Below are 25,041 nucleotides of genomic sequence, written 5' to 3'. Positions count from 1 at the left end.
AAGCATAGTTAGTGTTGAAGGGGGGGAACAGTGTTTACAGAAGAAGGGATGTCTCCTCTTTTCTCAGGCGTAAGAGCAAGAGATGAGTTCACGCGAGCAGTTCAGCATCCACAAGAGGATCTGCAAAATGAAAGAAGACCTGCGTGTTATCCGACCTGCGGCACTGAGTCTGTAAAACACTCCTCCATGGGTCAGTGTGTGCGCGCGGGGTGACGATGGCGACGATGGGAATCCGGGCCTGATCACTCTCCTCTCATGCTCGTCCGAGGGACGGTGGCCGAATCTGCAGGCGCCTGCTCCGGGTCAGTCGCTCCATCACCCCCATTGCGCGCAACCCTCTCCTCCTCCTCTTTCTCCCCTTCGCCCTCTGTCTTCGCGGTGTCTGTCGGGATGTGCTGGCTCACCCGGGGCTGGGACTTGCTTTGCGTCTGTCTCCCCGAAGTGCCCGATCTCTCCGTGGATGATGCGTAGAGTCCTCCCTCCTCCTGCCGCTGCGAGTGCGCAATTTCAGCTCCGGGCGAGACGGCCACGCTCTCGGCCATGTCGTCCCACTGAAACCCCGCCGATGCGCGGCTGTGCGGGGCTGCTGCTGCCGCGGTGGTGCCCTGCCTGGTGGTGTGGTTCAGAGACAGCAGCAGCCCCGTCTGCGTTGAGTTCCACTCCGACACGGTGACGCTCGTGGACACGTTAGTGGAGATGTTGGCGCTGGGGGTGACCTCCTCTGGCACCCCCGGCCTCCCCGCGGAGGAGGACGCACTAGTTGGTTTCCAGATGAGGCTGTAGTAAATAGCCAGGATGATGGCTGCTAAGGACACGGACAACACATATGCAAACACGGTGGCTAGTCTCACCCACTTCTTGTTCGTCTTAGCAGCCATCTTAGCCTTTTTGTCCCCCGTGTAAGTGGCAGGTTTGCCCCTCTCCATATTGGGCATGAAGTCCCGCTCTCTCATGTTGCCCCTGTTTTTCCCTCGATGCTCCACCGCCCCCTCCGTCTTGAAGGCTTCTTGTTTTCCACAGTCCAGGAGAAGACGGGAGGCTCAGGGATGAGCACAACGGGGATGCTGGTCCGCCTCGCACCGCAGGAGCGTTGAGTGCAGCCCAATTGATTTCTAGTGATTCACTGGTTGTCAAAAGCGCTGCGCCTCACACTCGACAGTGCACCATTGCGTTTCATAATGGACATCAGGCACATCCACGGGGCTGAGTGCGCGCCTCAGCATTCGACAGCGGCGGGACGAACGTCTCCCTCCCCCAGGTGGCTACTACAGGCCCACGGCGGATCCGCAGTGTGTGGCAATTGATGTCATTTATTGAAAACGATTAAGTGAGCGCCACAGCCCACGATACACAGCTGTCCGTCTCATCCAGAGAATGAAGTGGCTGGCTCAGCTAAAAATACAGGAGAGGGGGGCGGGCGGTGGCTCTTAAAGAAGCAGCAGCTGTGTGTGCAGCAGCCGCACACGCACACACACACGCACGCACACACACACACACACACACACACACACACACACACACACACACACACACGCACGCACGCACGCACGCACGCACACACATGGAGAGCAGCAGGATGCTGTAGCTGGGATGAGGTGACGCGGGAAAGTGGATAAACAGATTGACAGTGCGTATGACAGTTTTTTTTGTTTTGCTTCTGGATCATTCTGGACCTCTTGTTACCTGTTGGCACCGTGCGTCATTTCAGCACAATGGACAGCGCCCGGGTTTCTCACAGCGCATGTCCTGTGGGAAGGTGTGGATATGAAACAGGTTAAGCAGGACATGTGACCAGTGATGAACACAACTCACAGCAATAAGTAAAACATATACTATATATATACTATATATATATATATATATATGTACATTTGTCTATGCATAAATTTACATTTCTCCTTCATAAAGATGCTCTTATACTGGCTCACATCAGCATATACTCATTATATAAGTATACACTGTTAATGTTTCCAATTTCCAAAATCCTCCATAAAATGTTGTGGTGTCCCCACGAAGATTGAAAGATATTCTGATGCCAAAAAACTGACACTAAATAATCCTCCATATCTAAATGGCTTACACAAGGTTTGCAAAATCATTGCTTATTGATAATGGGTATTTATCATTTATTTACCACAGTTTGTATCCTCTCAATAGTCTATTCTACTATTGCATTATGTCAAACCTATACACTACATAATATCGGTCTACCCACCCACCCACCCACCCACCTACCTACCTACCTACCTACCTACCTACCTACCTACCTACCCTACCTACCTACCCACCTACCTACCTACCTACCCACCTACCTACCTACCCTACCTACCTACCCACCTACCTACCTACCCACCTACCTACCCACCTACCTACCCTACCTACCTACCTACCCTACCTACCTACCCACCTACCTACCTACCCACCTACCTACCTACCTACCTACCTACCTACCTACCTACCTACTTACCCTACAACCCACCTACCCACCTACCTACCCAGCTACCTACTTACCTACTTACCTACCTACCTACCTACCTACCCTACAACCTACATACCTACCTACTTACCTACTTACCTACTTACCTATCTACCTATCTACCTACCTACCTACATACTTACCTATCTACCTGCCTAAACCTACCTACATACCCATACCTATCTATCTATCTATCTATCTATCTATCTACCTACCTACCTACCTGCCTGCCTACCTACCTACCTACCTACCTACCTGCCTACCTGCCTATCTTATTGTACATGTCTCCATGTGGCAGAGGAAACAAACACACTGCACAAACACACTGCACAAACACACTGGGGGAGATGGGAGGAAGACAGTGATATGGCATGATTTGTTTGTCTGTTATCTCTAAATGACAGTGTATTAATATTAAAAACACGAGTGTGTTAAATGAATGTAGCCTGTGGTTGTTCACCAGATGTCTCTCCTCTGGTCCCTGTCCGGCTGAAAGTTTGCATTAGATAGGACATGGTCTGAGTGTTTGTTTGAATGTTATCCAAATGACCAGGAGTGCTTTGTTGAAAGGGCAAGGACCACAGTAATAAATAACACTGTGTTATGACCACAGACAGGTGGCTGTGGCATTATTTGATAAAAACAATAAGCTGATGAGTCCTCTAATTCCAGGTGATTTGCTGTAATTGTAAATTATAATGTGTATGGATCATTTATTTACACTAAACAAGGAAACAAATGAGGTAAATGAGCACTCACACCAGCTAGTGATAAATAAAAATCACTTAAAGGGTCAGTTCACCCCAACTACAAGAAAAACCTCTTACTTACATGTAGTAGTCTTACTTTTGGTGGTATTTGCCAAAGTTTTAGTCTGAAATTTTTGCTTCTAGTCCAACACAGTGGATGTGAACAGAATTATTATTCCACAAAATTATATTTTATATTTAAAATGTAATATTTAGTCCAAACCCAGTTTACAGTGTCAGAACTTATAGTGACATCAGGAATTAGTTCCAATTATGTTTGTGGTGATGTCTGTGTTTTTTGGAAAAAGACACTGCTTTAAAAAATTTGGTGCTTACAGAAACATTTCTGTAAGCACCAAAAACAAATATAACTTTCATCTCCACATTAAGTTAAAGCTGTTACGCGGCTACATGTGGGATGAGATAAAGAATATGTTTTGTTTTCGTAAACTGGGTGAAATAACCATTTAATATCAGCGTAAAACCTGTGTTTTCTCTCATTCTCTCATCATCCCAATCCATAGTCCTGACTCTGGAGGCGTCACACCCACCTTGAGTCAAGTTGCTTATTTGTTTGTTCAGCTTAATTTGCAAGGCATATTTCCCCTGGTGTGTCATGGGTACAGTCAGAGTCTCTGCACTTAAAACCTCCAAAGAGTCAGGCGCTTGATGTCACCATGGTGGACATCTACACTGTGAATATTGTTCAGTAATAACATTTACCTGGAAGAAAGAGCTACACCGGGGGGACAAAATGAACAAGAAAAGATATTTTCTGGATCCTCCAGAGGTCAAAGATTGCCTGGTCAAAGGAGAGAGGTTTACCAAGTGGTCAGAGGTGAGTGGATACAATAAATCAGAGCTGGTGAATATCATAATTAATAACTGCATGAATCTAATCTGTAAACTCGCAGAAGTTTTGTTTAATACCATTATTGTAACTGTTGTCCTATTGAACTTCAGTCACTGATGTTTCCTTGTTTAACTGTTCTGGAAAATATCCAGAGAAGATCCTATTTAACATAAGCACATCACCATCAAGCAGCTCTTTTTTCAGACGTTTAAACTCAATAAATGTCCATTTCCCTCGTCTCCATCAAGGACTCCACAAAGACCGTCCCTGTCACCATGAAGATGGATCCTAAAGGTTTTTACGTCTACTGGATCAACCAAAGCAAGGTAATCAATACGAAGATCCTGGAAAAAGAAAGAAAGAAAAAAATGCCCTCGCACAGTGGGTGATATTGAAATAAAATAGTTTTTTCGTGTGTGCGTCAGACGAGCCCTAACGGACAGATTAAAACATACATCAAACAGAGGTGGTCATGTTTCAGCGACTCACACCCACAGTGTGTGTAATTAGGATGTGTCAGAGTTGTGAGATGGCCGGGAGCTGCGCTGCACCTTCTGGTCCCGGCAGCTTGTGGAGGTTATTGATTGGTTTGTGTTGTGGGCTCACCATCCCGCTGCACTGTGCTGCTGAACCGTGATGCACTCGGTGGAGAGAGAACTGTTTGTCTTTACCGCTCTCTTTCTCTCTTATTGATGCACCTCTCCATTTATGTTTGACACTGTCTTTTCTCATGACTGTTTTCAATATTGTTGTTTTGTTTCATGTGATATCTATTTCACTTCTGTGTGTCATGGGAGAGGGATCCCTCAGTTGTGACTCTCCCTGAAGTTTCTTTGTTTTTGCACCTTTTCCTAACTCTAGTCGAAGGTTAAGGACAGAGGAGGTTGCACCTTGTACAGATTGTTACAGGCCAATGAGGAAAATTGTGCTTTCGGCTGGAGGGTTCTTTCTGTGTGGTTTGCATGGTCTCCCTGTGTTTGCATGGATTTTCTTCAGGTACTCCAGCTTCCTCCCACAGTCCAAAGACTTGCAGATTGGGGTGAGGTTGATTGAACACTCTAAATCGACCATAGGTGTGAATGTGAGTGTGAATGGTTGTTTGTCTCAGTATGTCGGCCCTATGATTGATTGGCCACTTTTCAAGGTGAAGCCTGCCTCTCGCACAATGTCAGCAGAGATTGGCTCCAGCTCTCCTTACGACACTCAAAATATTTTGGGGTATAGATAATGGAGGGATGGATCATAATATATATATTTCCACTTAACATGTGATATTCTTCTGTGTTTTTACATTTATTTTTTATTAAATTCTAAGCATCCTTGATAAAGAAGAGATTTTACTGTAAAATAACAGCAATGTACTGTATTTGTGCCACATGCTCTAAATGTTATTTTATGTGTTTTGATTGTTCCAGTATTCAAACTTATTTTGACAGTAAAAACCCTGTTGTTGACTATAAATGTCTCATGTGTATATCACCACAGCTGCTGGGTCAGGACGTTCTAGTCAAAGTAAATCCCATAGTTTCTGCACTTGGCCAGAGGATGACTTGTATCTCAATCCATATTTGGACCAGCACCTACATGTTGTATTAGAGATGATTCTCTGCTTCTTGTTTCTAGGAGACAACGTTTCTGGATGTTGCTGCCATCAGAGATACCCGGACAGGAAAATATGCAAAACTTCCCAAAGTGAGTACAGTAGGATGATGTGTGTGCACTCTGATTTGACAATTAAGTCCAGCCCATATGTTGGTTGTGTAAGAATCTCTGCTGGCATGCAAATACGGTGTCAGGCCTTTTAGCTTGCCCATTAGTATGAGAGGCATATTTGCATTGCAAAAAACATGGCAATGGACACATGAGCCCAGGCTACTCCCCCACTGCAGAAACACACACACACACACACACACACACACACACACACACACACACACACACACACACACACACACACACACACACACACACACACACACACACACACACACACACACACACACACACACACACACACACACACACACACACACACACTCTGAGTCATGATCTGAGATTTCTGTGAGCGAGCTTGTTTGTGTTTTGGTTTTGTCAGTCGAAAGTTGAAAGTCCTCAGCGGCCTCCTCAGAGAGCAAAGATCACAGAGCACGACATCCTCCCAGTGGGGGGGGGGCTGGAAACATTTTCTACTCTCAGGGCTCCTGGGGAGATTTGGGTTCCAGTGCTGACGTCAGCTCTGCACTTTGAACAGAACAGAACAGAATAGAACAGAACAGAACAGAACAGGACAAAATAGAAAAGAATAGAAAAGAATAGAGGCCTTTTTAAAATGAATGCCATAATAAAATATCATAAACATGACAGCAGAGTTCAGGGGTAAAATATATAGGGATACGGTCTTGCTTCGGTTAATGTGTAGAGAGTGTATTGACATGATTTTTAAGTAAACAAATAATGAAAAAATAGATAATAGAAAAGATATAAAACAGCTATCTAAATTTCATTATACTGTGAGCCACTAATCTAATTTGCCAACAATTCTCTTTGATTCAAAGGAACACAAAAATGCAAATTCACAAACACAAAACATACAAAATATACTACTCCCACTAGAACTGCTACTATTAATACTACTACTTCTATTACTAATAATACTAATAATAATACTAATGATAATAATAACCACTGTTGTCCTTCTCTCTTGACTTTTAACAGCACCCTAAGGTTCGCAACGTGTTCAACCTGGACTTTCCAGACAGCAACCATCTTGCCAAAACTCTGACCATCGTCTCAGGTCCGGACACGGTGAATCTGACCTATTATAACTTCTTCGCTTCTAAGGAGAAAGTGACACAGGTAATAAAGCTCCATATACACTGAGTCTGTGTGTTACTGGCACCGTGTTCTTTCTTTTGCTGTTTACCATCATCCCTCCTTCTGTCACTGATCCTCTCTGATTGTTGAAGCCGCAGCCATAGGCCGTCCCCCCCCCCCCCCCCCCCCCCCCTCACACACACACACACACACTCTCCACTCCTGCGTCCTCTCTCTCTTCCCTTTTGTCTTTATTAGACTTTATGACTCCAATATCCGGATTTAATCGGCTGTAATGAAATCACAGTTGTGTTTTGTTCAAACGCAACATGCACCACTCTCATTTCCTGAGGTACCATTATGTTAATGCCCTCTAGTGGTGAATTTGTGTGTAATTTAAGAGCCTTTCTAATTATTATGGGGCATATCAGGCACAATTCATGTCGGCACTCAAGTGTAATTTTGCTGTTTATTTTTTTAATGGAATGCACAATCAGAACTGGGCTAATGACATTCTTGCAATTGCCTACAACCCTGCGAGAAACAACGCCTGCAGACAGGTCTTCCTGGACAAAATGTGAGTGCACATCATGTGGCCCGTCACTTCAGATTGGAGATGCTGAGCGAACACAATAACATTTAATTCCATGTAATTTCATCATGTTTAACACAGTTTAGAATTATCGCACAGAAACAGTGACCCCTCTGTGTTTTCAATCCTAGATACATCCGCGTTTCTCTTCAGACCAACAAGGACGGCAAGATCCCAGTGAAGAAGTAGGTTAGAGTGCAGCCATGTGAGGATGCAGGATGTCACACAGTCGTACGTTTATACAGTGAATTCCCATGATACCTGCACAATGTTTCGCTGTGTGTGTGTGTTTCTCAGTATTTACAAGATGTTCCCTGCGGATAAGAAGAGGGTGGAAAGTGCCTTAGCATCGGCACATCTCCCTAAAGGAAAGGTTAGAAGCTACATTCTGTCCCCTGGCAAATATCTTATTGTATTTTAACACTCTAGCTGCATGATTATTTCAAGATGAAACCAAAGGTTTGTGAGTTTATCCTTTCTGTCACAGTTGTATGATGTGGGTGTCACATGTTCACATTTCAGCATGACACCATGAAGCCTGATGTGTTCACTGAGGCTGCCTTCAAGGCCTTCATGACGTATCTCTGCCCTCGGCCTGAGATTTACGAGATCTTCAATTCTTAGTGAGTCGACCTCTTTTATTTTGACGATTATCTTCAGGGTAATCACACATATCACTGTATATCCTGTAGATTTCCCAGATTCACATCCACTGAATCTGAAATATCACCTCCTACAAGGAAGTCTTTTAGTATGGTATTTGTAATTGGTATTTAGTACAGGACCCGGATCCTGGAATTTTTGTTCACTTTCAGAAAGAGATAGGCTGGTTTTTCAAAATCTTTGTTGATTTCTCAAAGAATAATTCATAGATCTTAATAAAAAAAAAAATCGGACATGTTAAATTGACCCATATTTTTGAGTAAGTGCGATTTGTTGCAGATCCAAATAAAAATCTGAACCTAGTGAATTTAAATAGTTTCATAAGACGATTGGACCTTGGTGGAGGAATGCACTGTACTGAGTATCCTTCTAGTTCTTGTAACAATTTATTTACTTTAAAAAAACATTTCCACACACACAGACATACACAGACACACACTCATCATCATCATCATCATCATCATCACCTGTTATCTGACATCTAAATACACTATTCCAAAAGGGTGAGGTTATTTCTTTTATCCAATGGTTCTGAAGACATAAACATGCTTCTTTACATTTTCTGATTTGGAAGCACAAAGCCAGAGACGTCTGCTGCTAATGACATTGTGGACCGCCTCATGCTTGGCCAATCGGATTCTCCTACTCAAGCATTAGCTACCTGACAGTCAACATGAACAACAGTTCTGATGTGATTGTCATATGTTACTGTGACCCCCCCCCCCCCCAGCTCTACAAAACCCACCATGACGAAGGAAAATTTCAGCAAGTTCATCAACGAGAAACAGAGAGACTCTCGGCTCAATGAGGAGATCTTCCCACGCCTGCGGCCGGACCAGATCAAGGCTTTGGTCGACAAATACGAGCCCTGTTTAAGTAACACTAACAGAGGTGAGATTAGTGGATGATCGGTTTGTTACATGGACGGCTGGTAATTCATGCAGATTTGTGATCGCATGTTTGGTTTACATGCTTCTTTTTCTTTCCACCCGAAGGTCTGATTTCACCAGATGGTCTTCTGTTTTTTCTGATGGGGCCGGAGACATCGGTTGTCATGCAGGACAGGCTGGCTAAGTGTCAGGACATGACCCAACCCATACCGCACTACTTCATCAAGTCGTCCCACAACACATACCTGACAGGTCACATGCAGCTGTGTTATTATAGCTTTGAAAATGCTAATGCTGTACCTAATTCCTATGAGGTGGCCCTAATCAATCCGTATATTTGTAGGCTGACAAATGATATGACAGGATTTTTGGATACATGTTTGGAGACTCTCTCTCTGTCTGTGGCCCTGCAGCCGGTCAGTTCTCCGGTGTGTCCTCCCCGGAGATGTACCGACAGTGTCTGCTGTCCGGCTGCCGCTGTCTGGAGCTGGACTGCTGGAAGGGCAAACCTCCGGATGAAGAGCCAATCATCACCCACGGCTTCACCATGACGACTGAGATCCTCTTCAAGGCATGTTAACGAAAACATTACTCGGATATGAACCGATTTGAACAATAAATATTTTTACAGTAGTTTTTGCGTTAATTTATTGTAGAAAACAATCCAGATAATGAAGATCACTCCCTACTTCATGCATCTCCCACTTCCAGTGAATACTAATCAAGGGCCTTTCTAGGAAATGGCCAACCTCTAATTTGTGTTGTTCAGCACTTTTCTCAACAAGATTACAAAGTGCTTTACGAAATACATTTGAATCAGATGATGCAGACCAAAACAAAGAACAATAACATAAAAGAAAATATTAAAAACAAACAACATCCATTAAAACAAGTTACAAATCAGGCGTTAAAAAAAGTGATGATTAAAAAACAGGTCAGCCAAGGAAATCTAGAGCCTTGATTTACTATGAAGTTTCTTAGATTACATTTTGGAGCATAGGGAGCTCCGTAACATAACTGGGGTCCAGATTGTGCTGAGCTTTAAAACTCTAGAACTGTAGAATCAACCCTAGATGTTGCTGGCAGCCAATGAAAGGAGGCAAGAATGGGAGAGACATGGGGCCTCTACTTTTGGTGTTGGTTAAAATGGGAGCAGCAGCGTTTTGCACCAGCTAAAGCCGAGACACAGAGAATCGATAGGTACATGTAAATAGTCATAAGCCTATAAATTCTCCGACTACCTTTGATTCATGTCCATGTGCACATTAAAAGGGCAAAGGTGTGTGAAGAAAAAGTGACACAAAAACACACAACATGCTGTGCGGGGTGCAGCCTCCCCCCCACCATACGCTCCGTCATCCTCCTGCACTCAACACTTCCATTTAAGGGCAGCCGCAGATCCGCGGTCTCAGGGGCCCTGACACAACACCTCAGTTCAGTTTAATGTCAGACTGTGGATGTGATGGGTTCGGAGCTGACCTCAGGGCCTCTGCATAGACGCAGTAGTTCTGCAGTTTGCCAGCACTTCTCTCATCATGTTTTGGGAGAACGGCTGTGATGGGCTCAGTCTGTCATACTCGTCTGTGATTTGAATGATTTGAATCTATTTCTGCTGCTTGTTTTTCTGCTGCCTGTTTGTGCTGTCCTGCCAGTTGCATCTCTTCAGTCATCCACTAGTCAAATGCATAAACAAAACACATTGTTCATGTGTGGAACAGGATGTGATTGAGGCCATTGCTGAGAGCGCCTTCAAGACTTCGCAGTACCCCATCATCCTGTCGTTTGAGAATCACGTCGACTCGTAAGAGCTTTCCCCAAGAACTCATCCCATTAACACAATGTAATAATGCTCTGAAGCCATTATCCCAAATGGAGTATTGATGGGAAATACTGAAAGATGTAGCTGAACCTTTTCTAATAGTAAGAGGTGTGGCTGTGTTTTATTACAGGGTGAAACAGCAGGAGAAGATGGCCAACTACTGCAAAACCATATTTGGTGATGCCCTGCTGACAGAGCCGCTGGACAAATACCCTGTGAGTACACTGCTGCTACACAGCGCACTGTCAAAGCAATAGAAAGTTAGTACACAGGGGGGGATATGTTAAACAGAGCACTTTGTCTGATAAATCTGATAAGGCAATATCCTGTTAGACTGTGCGACTCAGCTGAGCGCTGCAGACTAACCACATTAGCATGAAGGAAACGAATGTCAATGTCCACGTTTCATGTTTGTCCTCTTTCTTATCTCTGCTAGACATGACCCTAATAGGCTGCCATACCCTTCCTCTTAGCTGTGTGTACTCTGTCTCCACTGATCACACACTGATTCGTCAGTTTTCTAAGTTTTCTCAACTCATTTGTGTGTGTGAACTCCAGCTGAAGCCAGGTCAGCAGATCCCCAGCCCTTCTGAGCTCATGGGCAAAATCCTCATCAAGAATAAGAAGGGCAGCCATGAGAAACCAGTCCAGACTAAGAAAACCACCACAGCAGCCTCAGAACAGACCACGGCCACAGCCGCACCCGCCCAGGTCACAAGCAACACTTCCCAGGATCCTGCGCCCAGCACCCAGGAGAACCAAGGTGGCTGCACCGAGCCAAATCTGATTACACTCCTAAAATAGGCCTTTTATTTTATACTATTAGCGTTTATCTATTTGTTATGTTTGCATGTTGAAACAGAAGGGGACGCAGCTGTGGAGGACAACGAGGAGCAGGAGGAGATAGATGAACAGGATGAGGAGAAAATGAAGACATCGGACGAGGTGGAGGACGACAGCCGCGATGACACTTTTACTGCGTTACATCATCCGGTGTCGGGGCAAAGAAACGGTTCAGTTAACTTCCTGTCAATCCCCCACAGGGCACAGCTGGGCAAGAAGTAACATCCTACGAGGCCATGTCATCCCTGGTCAACTACATCCAGCCCAACAAATTCATCTCTTTTGACAACGCCAGAAGTAAATACAGACCCAGACAAAAATACTTTTCTTTTATACAACATCTACTTAAAGCAATCATAGGTAAACAAATCAGAGTTGGTGCGAGTCATGTAATTTTCCCTGCTGTTTTCTTTCCCTCACAGAGAAAAACAGGAGTTATGTCATCTCGTCTCTCGTGGAGACCAAAGGGGAGGCAATGATTTCCAAGACTGGCGTCGAATTTGTGGAGTATCCTTTAAGGCTGCTGAAAAATGAATGCAGCAAAAAGAAAAATACAAAAATGGAAATCTGTGTTCAACATGGCTGAGTTTGATTTTAAATCACCCTGAGACCAAAATATTTTTGCTTCAAGCTGTTGCAAGTAGATTTAAAATTGTGCTTCTTAAATCGTCTTTCTCAGATACAATAAGAGGCAGATGAGCAGGATTTACCCCAAAGGAACAAGAATGGACTCATCTAACTACAGCCCCCAGCCTTTCTGGAACGTGGGCTGCCAGATGGTGGCGCTCAACTACCAGACAATGGGTAGAAATGCACCCTCAGTGCAACTACAATAAATTAAAGGATGTCACCATTTATGCTTCTTGTTTGAGTGTGACATGTTTAAAATATCATGAGCTTCTATTCTTTAAGAGCTGAGTTTCAGTTTTTCACCACAGCAGGTCAGTGTTGCACCTCTCTGAGCTGCACAGGCCTGTGCTGTGCTCTCTGCTCTGCTCCTCCGTGTGCTGCAGAGAGGGGGCATGACTGTTGCTGCTGTCTCTGTCTTTATTTCCAGACTTCCCCATGCAGCTGAACATGGCTCTGTTTGAGTTCAACGGCCGGACGGGGTACCTGCTGAAGCACGACGTTCTGCGACGCAGTGACAAGAAGTTTGACCCCTTCTGTGACAGGATTGACACGGTGGTGGCGAGCACACTGACCATAAAGGCAGGTTCACGGCCTTGGTTTCTTCAATTTGAGCATCCTCACAGTGTGTTTGTCCTGGGAGGATCTGTGCAATCTGAATAGAAAAAAAAAAAGAATTCAAAGGTGCAAATAATGACTTTAAAACCCACATTATTATGATTATTACTACAGCACATTGTAGAGAAACTAATGAACTAACAATACAATATATATAGAGCTTAGAGCTGTTTTTTGCTCTTCTAAATTGAGCAATAAATTGCCCTCGATAGCCTTGGGAAGTCTATGTGTGTGTGTGTGTGTGCAGCCACTTGGTTTTCTCTGTACTGTGAATGCAGTGATAATAATATGAGCTCCCTACTGCGACTGATACATAGTTCCTGGTATTCAGCAGACTCGGCATGAGTGAAAAACCTGAGCTCTATTTATATCCACCGTGTCCTGAACATGGATCCACACAACAGGGCCCATCCATACTTAACCAGATTCATATATGTGTGTGTCCTTACAACCTCGTTCCTCTTCACCAGATCTATTCGGGACAGTTTCTGTCTGATAAGAGCGTGAAGACGGGGGTGGAGGTGGAGGTGATCGGGCTGCCGGGGGACCCCAAAAAGAAGCATCGCACCAAGTGGTCCACCACGCCCAACGCCATCAACCCGGTGTGGAATGAGGAGCCTTTTGTTTTTGAGAAGGTGCAGGAAACGTGGTCAACTACAAGAGAACATTGTGTAGAGCACTTACCTCAGCCAAGGCCCAACAGTCCCTTTAAACTCAATCAAGATGCACCAAGTTGTACACACTCATGTCCATCCATCCATCGTCTATACCGTTTGTCCCTTGAGGGTCACAGACATACAGACAAACAATGAGATAAAGAGCAATATATGGGAAAAAAATGGAAAAACAGCGAAATAAATAAAAAAAAAAAATAAAAGCCCTATTTCAAAATGATAAAGAAAGTAAAGTAATATTTCCTGGATCCACCCCCGATGTGGATCCGCACCAAAATTGAATGGGTTCTTTCCTGACCCATACCACATCCTTGCACCAAGTTTCATGCTAATCCATTTAAATAGTTTTTTAATCTAGCCCACAGACAAACACACAAAAGGGGTTGAAAACATAACTTCCTTGGCAGAAGTAAATATGCACAGATTCATATGAGGATGACTGTGTTTACGAGAGCGTGACCATTATAACCTGTTGTGCTTGTTTTTGTCATCATGGACAGATCCTGCTCCCAGAAATGGCTTCTCTGAGAATTGTCGTCCATGAGGAGAACGGCAAATTCTTGGGACACAGGATCATCCCAGTTGATTCCATCCTATCAGGTCAGTGAAAGTCAGAAAATTATCCTCTTACCATTTCACGCTTCATCTAATGTGCATCATCTAAAACTTTACTGAGTAATCTAAAGCCTCAGGAGCGCTTGTTAACTTGTTTCAGCCACTGGATCTGGGCAGAGCTGCAGCCTTGTCTTTAATTCACAGGGGTTTGTTTTGTGACCTGCAGGCTTCCATCACATCTGCCTGCACAGTGAGAGCAACCTGCCGCTCACGCTCCCGGCTCTCTTTGTGTACATTGAGGTCAAGGACTACATCCCTGCTGCCTTTGCAGGTCCTTGGCTTTTCACTTTTTGCAAAAGAAAAAAACAAAACCCTCTGCTGTAATTGAATTCACGCTGCCGGCGTGACGGTCAGGGACAAGACTCTGATTAGATCTAGATTGGACGTGTGGGACTCATATAGCTCATATAGAAGCATATTGCTTTTTCAATTTGGTGAATGTTAAATAACAAATTACTTTGTACTATTTACACACCGGTGTATATTATTCTCCCTCAGATTTCACCGACGCCTTATTTAACCCAACAAAGGGCACAGAGAAGACCAGCAAGACCCAGAAGGAGGTAATGAAAAGCTGCTACAGCAAATCTAACTCAACCATCACTCAGTGATACGTGATGATGATGCTGATGTTGCTGTTCTATTTGTGCCAACACAGTCGTCCTCGAACTTCATCTCTCCATATGAGTTACCTCTTGTGGTCAAAGCCGCCACAGACAAAGCAAAGGAAAGTGAACCCGCTGTCACAGGTAATTTGATAAAATCCCCAAGGAGGTCCTGTTTGTTTGTTAGCAGCGAAAACTACACAACTGATAACCTTGAAATTTAGTGGAAGGGTGAGACATGATCTTGGGAAGAACAGAATCAATTTTGATGCTGCTCCAGTTTGGGGGCGGATCCAGGATTCCTTCATAGATTCCTCAAAGAATAATCCATTAATATTGATGAAAATCTTTGTGTTATTTGGTGCAAATCCCCCAATTCTAGAGAATTTAAATGTGGTTTTATAACGAGACTGTTGGGCCTTGGCTGAGAGTGTCATTCTAATAATGAGCTCGTTCAATGAGCGGTTGCACCAGTAAGAAAGTAATACAGCCCCATGTGGTGATTTATTCTGCGGTGCATGAAGTCCCACACATACACCAAACTCCATTTAGAATTATTCATGTTTTAAAAGTTTCCTTAATCATTTATCAGGGATTAATTAATGACTTCTAATTCTTTTTAACTGATCAACAGTTCAGCATTACACTTTAACTTTCTGGGTCTGATGTGACAATTTAAGTCAGTTACACACTTCTCAAAAGAGATCGTTACCGTTACATAGAACAAGAACAGGTGTTAGGGTGAGGAGTGGGAATTCTTCCTATTCTTAATCAGTCTAACATAAAACTAATTTTAAAGCTGCTATTTTAAGGCAAAAAAGTACTCTTCTAATAGGTGTCAGTGCCAGGTTTGGAAGATGTAATTGATGGCTAAACTGTTTGCATCCACCCATAGAAAAGGCTGTGTCTGAGCCTGCACCTTCTGCTGACACCAATGACCAACCATCCCAGTCTCCACCAGAGACAAGTCCAGACCAAGCTATAGTAGAAGAAGAGAACACAACAGATGCTTCACAGCCTCCAGTAGAGCCTCCTCAAACTCCTGATACTGCTGCTGAAGATTCAGCACCAATATCCGAAACTCTTCCTGAAGCCGCCCCCGAGGAAGCTGACCCTGAGAGAGAAGCGGCTCCGGAGCCAGAGGCAGCTCCTGATACCAAAGAGGAACCAGTGAATGAGTCCGGCACAAACTCTGAGTCTGCTCCAGATGAGAAAGCTGCCCCAGAGGAGGCTCCAGGAAAAACTGCTGCTGTGGTCGTGCCCTGTCCAGAAAGTGCATCACCTGAGTCCTCAGGATCAGACGAATCCCCTCAGCTGCCGACATGCAGCGAAGGTAACGCTGACAAATGGAAACATACTGGAAAAAAGGCTTGCAAGGCTTAAAATATGACGAAAAGGTTTTGCATCATTGAAAGTTTTGAAGTCTTGCATAATGTTATGATATAATTATAAAATCCATTCTATGCTAATATTATTTTGTATTAAATTGTTCCTTCTTCAAAACTGCAGCATTCCCTTTTTAACTACATTATATTGCAACACTATATTGACAACAAGGTTAAATTCAAGAAGAGGCGCTGGAAGTCATCAGAAAAGGATCATGCCCATGTTTTTGCTTCGACTCAATTGTCTTTCCAAAATGATTTTCTGAGAAGTCAATGAAGATATTAAATGAGAAATTCAGGAACCAGAGCTGTGCGAAAAGGGGGCGGTCACTGTTTCGCTGTATTGCTTTCTGTTGAGTTTACAACAACCTCTTTCACGCGATTTTTGGCAGCTATGTCTCGCAGCTCTGATCTGAAACTGCGTAACTGAAAATAAAAGGCAGGATCCTGAAAGCAGAGGCATTTGCTCCTTTAACCTACTGTTTGCTCTCTGCTGAAGTACAGTCAAATCACATTTATAAATATACCAGGTTATTTGGGATTGATGCACCTTCATCTGCTGCAGTCATCCGTTTTCTCTGAACACACAACAGGGTAATGTCCTGAGACATAAAAAGCAGACCAGTTTCAATTTTTAATTTTTGTTTGAGAGTTTCATCATGAATGCATAACCTCTGTGAGTCTCCTCACAGCAGCGCTCCTGTGTGCTCATCCTGCAGATCCCTCGACTGTGACCATTGAAGAACTGACACAGCACAAGAATTATCTGAGGGTCATCAAGCGTCAGGAGAGAGAGATGAAAGAATTGGAGAAGAAATATCAGAAAAAAGCCGAGGATCAGATTCAGAAATACTGCGACGCCTTCAAGGCTATAAAGAAGAAGGCCTCGCTGAAGAAAAAAGAGTGAGAGAAGATTTTCTTTTCCCTATTTGTTGACATTTTGAGAGTCATTGTCAAGTTTAAATATGGACGGATGAAAAATGTTTGCCAAACAGGCTTGGTGTCGACTGAGGCCCCTCTGTCCAATTGTTTCTCCTGTAGCCATTCACCAAACACTGTTCTGCTTCCCGTAAAGTAGCGGTGAATTCTGCAGCATATTAATACCGACCCACTAATGAAGTTGTTGTTGTTTTGGTCAGTGTTATTAATGAGATTATAGTTAGAGGCACGGAGAATATTCCTCAGCTAATGTGTTTTTCTTGCTGAAGCCGAGTATTAGAGGGTGAAGAGAACAGCTAAATGAATATGGATGTTAGTCCTCCACGCCAAGCTTTCAGGGTAAAACATGTATTATTCAAGACCACATGAGCATTTCTGTGGAGGACTTCCAGTAACTACATGGTTGTAGCCTTATCTCTGTACTTGGAGGGTCGGCAGCAGTTACTCGATGAACTCTATGCCCTACTTTGTGCCATGCTATGATGTGTCCTCCAGGGAAGGAGGGAGCACCCCTGACTCCAGTGTGCAGACGGAGCGGGTGCAGGAGCAGAAGGAGAAAATGCAGGCGGAGCTGCAGGCTCTGTGGAGGGAGCAGGGCGATCAGCTCAAGAAGAAGAAAGAGCAGTTTGCTACAGAGGTTCGTCAAATAAAGATTTAGATTGAAACTCCACTCAGAGATAAACAAATGTTTGCATTCTGTTTAAAATCGGTAAAATACATTGCTGGATAAAAGTAACAAAATGTTATCATAAAGTAAAGTTTTCATATTTAACAATCAAACACATCATTTCATATATATGAAGGTGGACAAACCAAATACTGTTTATGAAGATGGATGACATGACAGCTCCCAAAACAGTGAAGCCAAATTCTCAATCGCCTCCTGGTGGCTGTTTACAGTCATAAGCCCCGCCTCCTCCATGTTAGTGGATGGGACATGGGCCAAACTAAAAAGTCAAAGTACACGTCAGATAAATTTCCTCAGAGATGTTTTCTGTAATTTTAGCAAGTTTCTGTCAGAGATTAAAACAGAGCTAACAGGAAATCACGCATTACGTACATATGTCAAGTCAACAACTTTATAAACTCTATAATTTATACTTTATAATTGTAAATATAATTGTTCTGCTCCTCAAACATGAACTAAAAAAAATCTTATTTGAGGAACTATGAATTCCCATTTTCCATCAGTTATTTATAGTATTAAACAGAAATGGGATCATTTGTGTAGCAGAAGATGACCTCGATATCTCATTTTTGTTCATTTAAAAAATATTAGTAGTATTAGTAATAGTACTTTTAATAGCTACCTGAAAGTCAACATCAGCTCCTTGTCCTAACATAGTTCTTCCATCGTGCACGCCTCACACTCTGCTCCTGGCTGCCTTCATCATATCTAATAATTAAACTCCCAAAATAGGATTATTATTTCCATCGCCCAGGATGAATTCACGTGTCTGATGGATCACCTAATTTTCTCTTGCTGCCATGTGTCTGGGCTCACGGGCAAAGGGCCAGCGCTTTAGAGGCCTTATTGATTACACATCAGACCTAAGTGCTCAGGGGGTGCTCTTAGCATAAGCTTTAAATCTGCATGAGGCTGAGGGGTCAATCAGGGGATTTTTCAAAGGTTGCCACCTCAATAGACAGAGTGTAGTGCGTACTGTAGAAGTGCTGCGGAGCGAGGTGACAGTTAACGTCTCACTTAGCAGCTCTCGAGCCAGATGCTCCGGTCAAACCCAAAACCAGAGGGCTGACCTTCACAGAGGAGAGACTCCCATCACACACAGCACAGAAACAGTTATTCAAAGTCACATTTTCTCTGAGTGTGTCCCCTTCTCCCTCCGTTGTGACAGAGACTGGCCAAACTGATGGAGACGGCCACAGAGAGACACAGCAGTGAAGTGAAGACCCTGGACAGGTGATAGCACCCATACGAACACATCTGGGACATGATGTAAACACTGAGTGCTGAGTCCACCCGATCTGGGCCTGTGTGTGTGTGTCAGTGTGTGTGTGTGTGTTCATGCGATGTGTGAGTCACCTGAGGTTAAACATTTGACATTCTGCAAAGAGAATACCTCAGATAATGGATGATTCACCTCAGTGCAGGTCTTCCAATGTCCTTGGCTGGCTTATGGTGTGTGTGTGTGTGTGTGTGTGTGTGTGTGTGTGTGTGTGTGTGTGTGTGTGTGTGTGTGTGTGTGTGTGTGTGTGTGTGTGTGTGTGTGTGTGTGTGTGTGTGTGTGTGTGCGCCTTATCCCAAGTCCCCAGCTGGCGTATGGTTATCTCAGGACAGCCATTATCAAACAGGTGTTTAAACAGCGGCAGCCCTGGTCTTCTACCTGTCCACACAGAGACTACAACTTCGTGTTTAAGCCTTTAACTGTGAACAAAAGGTCACATCAGGCACATACAGCCCCGCAACTCCACTTTGAAGGAAAAATGGTTGTTTATGGGGCCACATCTTAAATCGAGCAGGAGGAGCCCTCTCCTCACTTTCCTTTCCTCCTTTTTGCCTTATTTTGCAGTGAAGCCAAAGAGACTAAGAAGAAAACGCTCTCAAAATGTTCATCCTCAAAGAAAGCAAAGTGAGTTCACACCACGGCCTTGAGTTACTATGTCTGTTTCCATTCATTGCCATTCCTCTCACTGTGTTTCCGCTCCTTGTCTAAAATGAAAGGGGGTGTGAGGAGAAAGACGATGAGGAGCAGCTCAGCTTCTTCACTTCTCTGCCACGTGGCCACGCACATTAAGCCCGGAATTATTCGATGAATTTTCAGCGCTGTGTGGGTCTAATTGAAAATTACAATTATCTTCTCTCAGGCTGAAAAGGGCGATGAGCACGGAGCTGTTGGACGAGACCAGTCAATCTGATGGTGCTGTAAGTATAGACGTTTTTTTTTTTAACTACTTGAAATCGTCCAACACCTAACCACACGTACAACAGTATTTGTCACATATACAAGCTCTGACGTTGTATTCAATGAACTTCACCGGCACTGATGGGTGGACTGTGTTAACTGTTGACCAATCTCGGAGCCAATCAGCTGCCAACAAATAAGAAGAATCTTCTTCCCCATACACCGTTTACAGTCCAACTAGTTTCTTTAATCACATCAAACGTTTCTCAGCACAAAAACTCAAACAGTGATGCTTTTTGGAGGTGTTTTAGGTCCATACCACATTTTGGCTAATCTCTATGAATGCAGATAAATTAAAAACATGATGGCCGATGCATTTCCGTCAATGCGTTTTTCCTTTGCTCTGTGCAAGGATCTTGCTGCTTGTCTACAGATTATAAATATTCACACATCAAACTAATGGAAATTCTCTTCTCATTATTCTATCTTTGTTATTTTCACTCTTTCTTGATATAAAACATGCAACTTAATGTAACTTCTTCTTCTAACCGTGGGACTAGCAGTAACAACGAGCTGATAGAACGAGTCAGTACATTCATCTGAAAGAATGAACATCTACTCTGACAGTAGGTAGGGAGTCTACTCTTTAGAACTTCATTGTAGATGTTCATTGTAGTGGTTTGTTTCCAGAGAAATCACCAAAATCCTCAAAGATTTTAAAACAATATAAGACTGATCCAGAGGGTTGTTTTGGTAAAGAACAAAACATTGTCTGCACATGAAGAAATAAGAAGTGTGTGTTGTGAATGGTGAGTGGCTTGAAGAGCTACGACTGTTGTAGTGACTGAACAACAAGACTCCAAAGAAAGAGAAAATAAAAGTGGAGATATCTACTGGTCTGTTCAACACCTATTGTACTTAACAGCGTAACTATGGTTACGGAGAGGCTGCAAGTGTCTAAAGATTTGAAGAAAACATGAAACAAAAATCACCTTAGGCATGTAACAGTACTTTCATACATCTGCACACATGGTCACATGCAACACACCCACGTGCTGCTTACCCACCCACACACACACACACACACACACACGCTCACACACCCACACACACACACACACACACACACACACACACACACACACACACACACACACACACACACACACACCACACACTTATCTTACATTACTTGTGAGGACTCTCATCAGCAAAATGCATGTCCTTTACTGTTACGTTAACCATAACCTAAATATAACCTTAACACTCAAGCATACACACCACACACACACACATACACAGACAAACACACACTCATGCATGTGCACATGCACTCATATCATATTAGTTGTAAGGACTCTCATTGGGATAATGCATTCCCTAGTCCTTTACTCTAACTTTAATCATCACAAAGGAACCTACATATAACCTCACACACACACACACACACACACACACACACACACACACACACACACACACACACACACACACACACACACACACACACACACACACACACACACACACACACACACACACACACACACACACATTGTTGAGCTGTAGGCAAACTTACATGCACATGAGCATGAACACACCCATTCACCTCTTTTCCTATACTGAGTAAAGTGCAGCAGGCCCTGACCATAGCCTGGGCTTGTCCATTACTCAGAAGCTGTTTACAGGGAGCGGGCTAATCCATGGTCGATGACTCACTGAGCTCTGCTCTTGTTCCTCAAGTTGGCTCATCAAGATTCAGACCCGCTGTATCTGGGTTAAAGACTCGAACATTTCACTCTGCCCTTCTCCGATCGACTTCCCTTGGTATGGCAGCAAACACCCACTTTACCACCATCCCGGCCTCTCCAAACCCACACACACACACACACACACACACACACACACACATTAGAGTCACATAACAGCCTCATTTCGATCTACTTAATCAGCATTCACCAATTAATTACCACAAATACTTATAACACAACTACTTGTTTAATCAGCCCAGCCTCATTACTGCATTGGCAATAAGCTGCAATAAGGGCTTTGTAACTGGAAAGGACAAGTACAACCTGTTGTGACTTAACTCTATTGATTCTCCCACTCAGGTTGCATCCCGTGGGTGCGTTCCTCTTTAGATATTTGTACACACACACAGAAACACAGAAACTCACACACACACACACACACACACACACACACACACACACACACACACACACACACACACACACACACACACACACACACACACACACACACACACACACAGACAAGCAGACATACTTTATCCCCCATGTGCACACACTTGCACTCAGATGTAAACCACTGATCGATAGTGTTTCTCAGTAGTGACATGTTGTATTTCCTGTATCATGTTACAGTCTTCAGATCACAGCCCACAGCAAGAGGCTCTGATGAAGAGACAGGCGGCTACACTGGACGAAATCAAGACCCTGACCAATCAGGTGCGCACACTGACACCACGATATATATACAAGTTTTTGAAATGAACAGTTATCAATGATATCTTTTACCAATAAAGAATCTCCAGCACGTTTCCACAAAGGGGAAAAATATTCAGCAACTTAGTTTGCTGACATATCAAAAGCCTGGTATTAACTATCTTCTTCACATGGCTCAAATAAAAAACAGGTTTGCAGTCGCAGGTTCTTAAAAATGCTGTGTGGGTAAAAATGATTTGACGTATATACTTCGACCTTTTGTTTGATACATGTCGGCTAACAGGGAGAAGACAGGTGGCGATCAAGATGCTTTGGTTTGACTTTTGAGGAGCTGTTATGTCGTCCATCTTTATATGCGATCTATAGCGTGTACCAATACTGTCAGAAATGTGTATTTGTTCCTAAACCTTCACAAAGTACTTTCCTCTGAACAGGGGACTTTTGAGATGTAAAACTACTTCCCTATAGTAGCTCTGATGGAAATGTTGCGTTCCTCAAAAGGTTCCAGCTTCCTGTGGAGAGTTCCTGCAGTGGAAATGTTCTATTACATTTATTCCCTCAGCCTAACCCCAAACCTTTAACCTAACCTTAATCCTAAAACATAATGGTTTACCTTTAGTATGCTGTGCTTTCCCATAATGTTGCCAGTCTGAACAGATCCCCCCCCCCCCCCACAGGATAATTAAAATGTAGATTCTACCACAATCGTGCATATACACACAACACATGCACCAGAAACAAATCCTTGTTATTTTCAAATGCATTGTCAACTGTGGCCATCTGTCCATTCAGTGATTGCACGCAGAGCTGCTGAGTGACACATCCAGTTCGGCGAATTGAGAAAACAAACTGTAAATGATGTCAGAGCACTTCACTACGACAATGCTTTGCTTTGACTTAGTGAAATGTTGGCGGTTGGTATTGCGGAAAGAGGTGTTAGAGAATTTAGATATTGACGTGTGAGCTCCAGATGGTTGTTTGTGTTTTTTGTCTCAGCAGTAGTATCAGCCTACAAATACAGTCTTTGTTTTTTTGTGGGAAGCAGTGGGAGAAATCAAGTCAGGCCTTAAAAACAAAGGGACAAATAAGGATAACTCACTTTCTTTGAACACTAATCTATGCAGTATGTATTTAACATCCCCGATTCAGTATTGAGCCATTTTCCTTAACGTTGCCACATTATCAAACATCCTGACATTTAAAGTCAATCCATGGCGTTGGGTTGAAGCCAACTCCTCAGCTTGAGGTTAGCATTGATCTGTATTAAACCTTTGTCAATGCAGAAATCTATTCTCTAAAGATTATGATAAGCACTTGGCGGGCAAAGAAAAATGCTTTAAAAGTGCCAATCTGACCTTTTGATAAACCTTCTAATCTCTGACGGAGTTTTGGCCCCTGTGTCTGCAGCTCAATCAGGAGGCCCTGAAGGAGCACGAGCAGAAGTTGAGGTCTCTGGCAGCGGAGGTGAAGGACGCTGTCAATGTCTGCGTGGGTGCTCACTTCCCCGACCTGGTCGACCAGGCTGGAGACAAGAAGGTGGAGGGAGTCGGCTTCTATGGAGATGTCTTCCTCGGTTAAACTCGTCTTTTGACCCCTGACCCCTCAGTGTCACCTAATTTTAAATTTTTTATTGTAACTTCCATGTTTTTTTTACTGCACTTTTTCTACTACTGCATTGTAGACTATTCAATGATGGAAACTGTGTGAAATTCAATATTATATTTAGGTGCTGTTCATGGAGAGGGTATATCTTTAGGAGTGTTTAAGTGATAATCATGTTTTTATGGATGTTATGGATGATTTTGAACTTTTTTTAAAATTTTAGTTTTAACTCTATATTTTAGTTGCTTCTCACTGGATGAAAAAACAAATTCCATTGGGCTACTCAGGGACAAATATCTTCCAGACGAAGGCCCATCACCAAAAGCACAGTTGATGAGTTGAATGAGAATAAATGTATCAGGGAAAACGGTTTATCTGAGTCCGCAGGCTGCATCGAGACAATGACTCTATTTGTGACACTTGAGTGCAGCTTGATTTTCTGTGTGAGACCATGAAGCCACAATGAAGCTGAGAATTTTCGGTGTGTTGAAGATACAAAAAGGAAACTCGGCAGAATAAAGATAATTTAAAATCTGTGGCGAGGAAAACATTCCGATGAGGCCATACAAAAGAAAAACTCGATTTGTGTGCGGATGCCACCAATAGCCAGTTAACATCCATGTTTGTCTGACTCATGTAATATGTAGTGAAGACTTTGAAGTAATTAATTGAAAGGTTCTAAATATATTTTTTGATTTATGATAAAGGGACATATAAAAGAATAATTTAACTGACTGACTTGTTGAGCTTTTTTTCCCCTGTGAGATACCTTGTGTGTGTTCACCTGACCACTGTGAACACTGTGTTGTAGACATGACGATAGACAATGCTTCAAAGGTGCATGTTGCTGCGAACAAGCCACAGATTCTAAGGTGTGGATGCTTCACCGACACATTCAGCCTCACCGCACAGAAAATATTAAAACACCACTGATTCAATGTGGAC

The 25,041-nt window shown here is 43.3% G+C and overlaps 2 protein-coding genes across 2 annotated transcripts; one reads left to right on the top strand and one right to left on the bottom strand.

Annotated features, from left to right (window-relative positions):
• Window positions 1-1,399, bottom strand: LOC117756435. Its single transcript, XM_034576949.1, has 2 exons — window positions 137-1,399; window positions 1-91 (listed from the first exon to the last, which is right to left on the bottom strand). The coding sequence occupies exon 1, from the start codon at window positions 951-953 to the stop codon at window positions 243-245; it is 711 nt and encodes a 236-aa protein (XP_034432840.1). The 5' UTR covers window positions 954-1,399; the 3' UTR covers window positions 1-91; window positions 137-242.
• A 2,580-nt stretch (window positions 1,400-3,979) lies between these two features.
• plcb2 (phospholipase C, beta 2) lies at window positions 3,980-24,829 on the top strand. The gene is made up of 32 exons (XM_034576986.1): window positions 3,980-4,063; window positions 4,327-4,404; window positions 5,702-5,770; window positions 6,794-6,934; window positions 7,390-7,469; window positions 7,616-7,669; window positions 7,782-7,857; window positions 8,007-8,107; window positions 8,878-9,038; window positions 9,143-9,289; window positions 9,451-9,608; window positions 10,756-10,838; window positions 10,987-11,071; window positions 11,415-11,619; window positions 11,719-11,801; window positions 11,900-11,996; window positions 12,122-12,206; window positions 12,379-12,503; window positions 12,757-12,908; window positions 13,415-13,579; window positions 14,119-14,218; window positions 14,400-14,504; window positions 14,732-14,796; window positions 14,892-14,982; window positions 15,734-16,171; window positions 16,943-17,126; window positions 17,658-17,799; window positions 19,019-19,083; window positions 19,694-19,753; window positions 19,989-20,046; window positions 22,414-22,497; window positions 23,902-24,829. The coding sequence occupies exons 1-32, from the start codon at window positions 3,980-3,982 to the stop codon at window positions 24,070-24,072; spliced, it is 3,792 nt and encodes a 1,263-aa protein (XP_034432877.1). The 3' UTR covers window positions 24,073-24,829.
• Window positions 24,830-25,041: the final 212 nt, after the last annotated feature.

This window comes from Hippoglossus hippoglossus, chromosome 22 (genome assembly GCF_009819705.1).
Source record: "Hippoglossus hippoglossus isolate fHipHip1 chromosome 22, fHipHip1.pri, whole genome shotgun sequence".
In the NCBI taxonomy this organism is placed as follows: domain Eukaryota; kingdom Metazoa; phylum Chordata; class Actinopteri; order Pleuronectiformes; family Pleuronectidae; genus Hippoglossus; species Hippoglossus hippoglossus.
The sequence above is the reverse complement of the archived record's forward strand: the minus strand, read 5'-3'. Positions and strand labels throughout refer to the sequence as shown.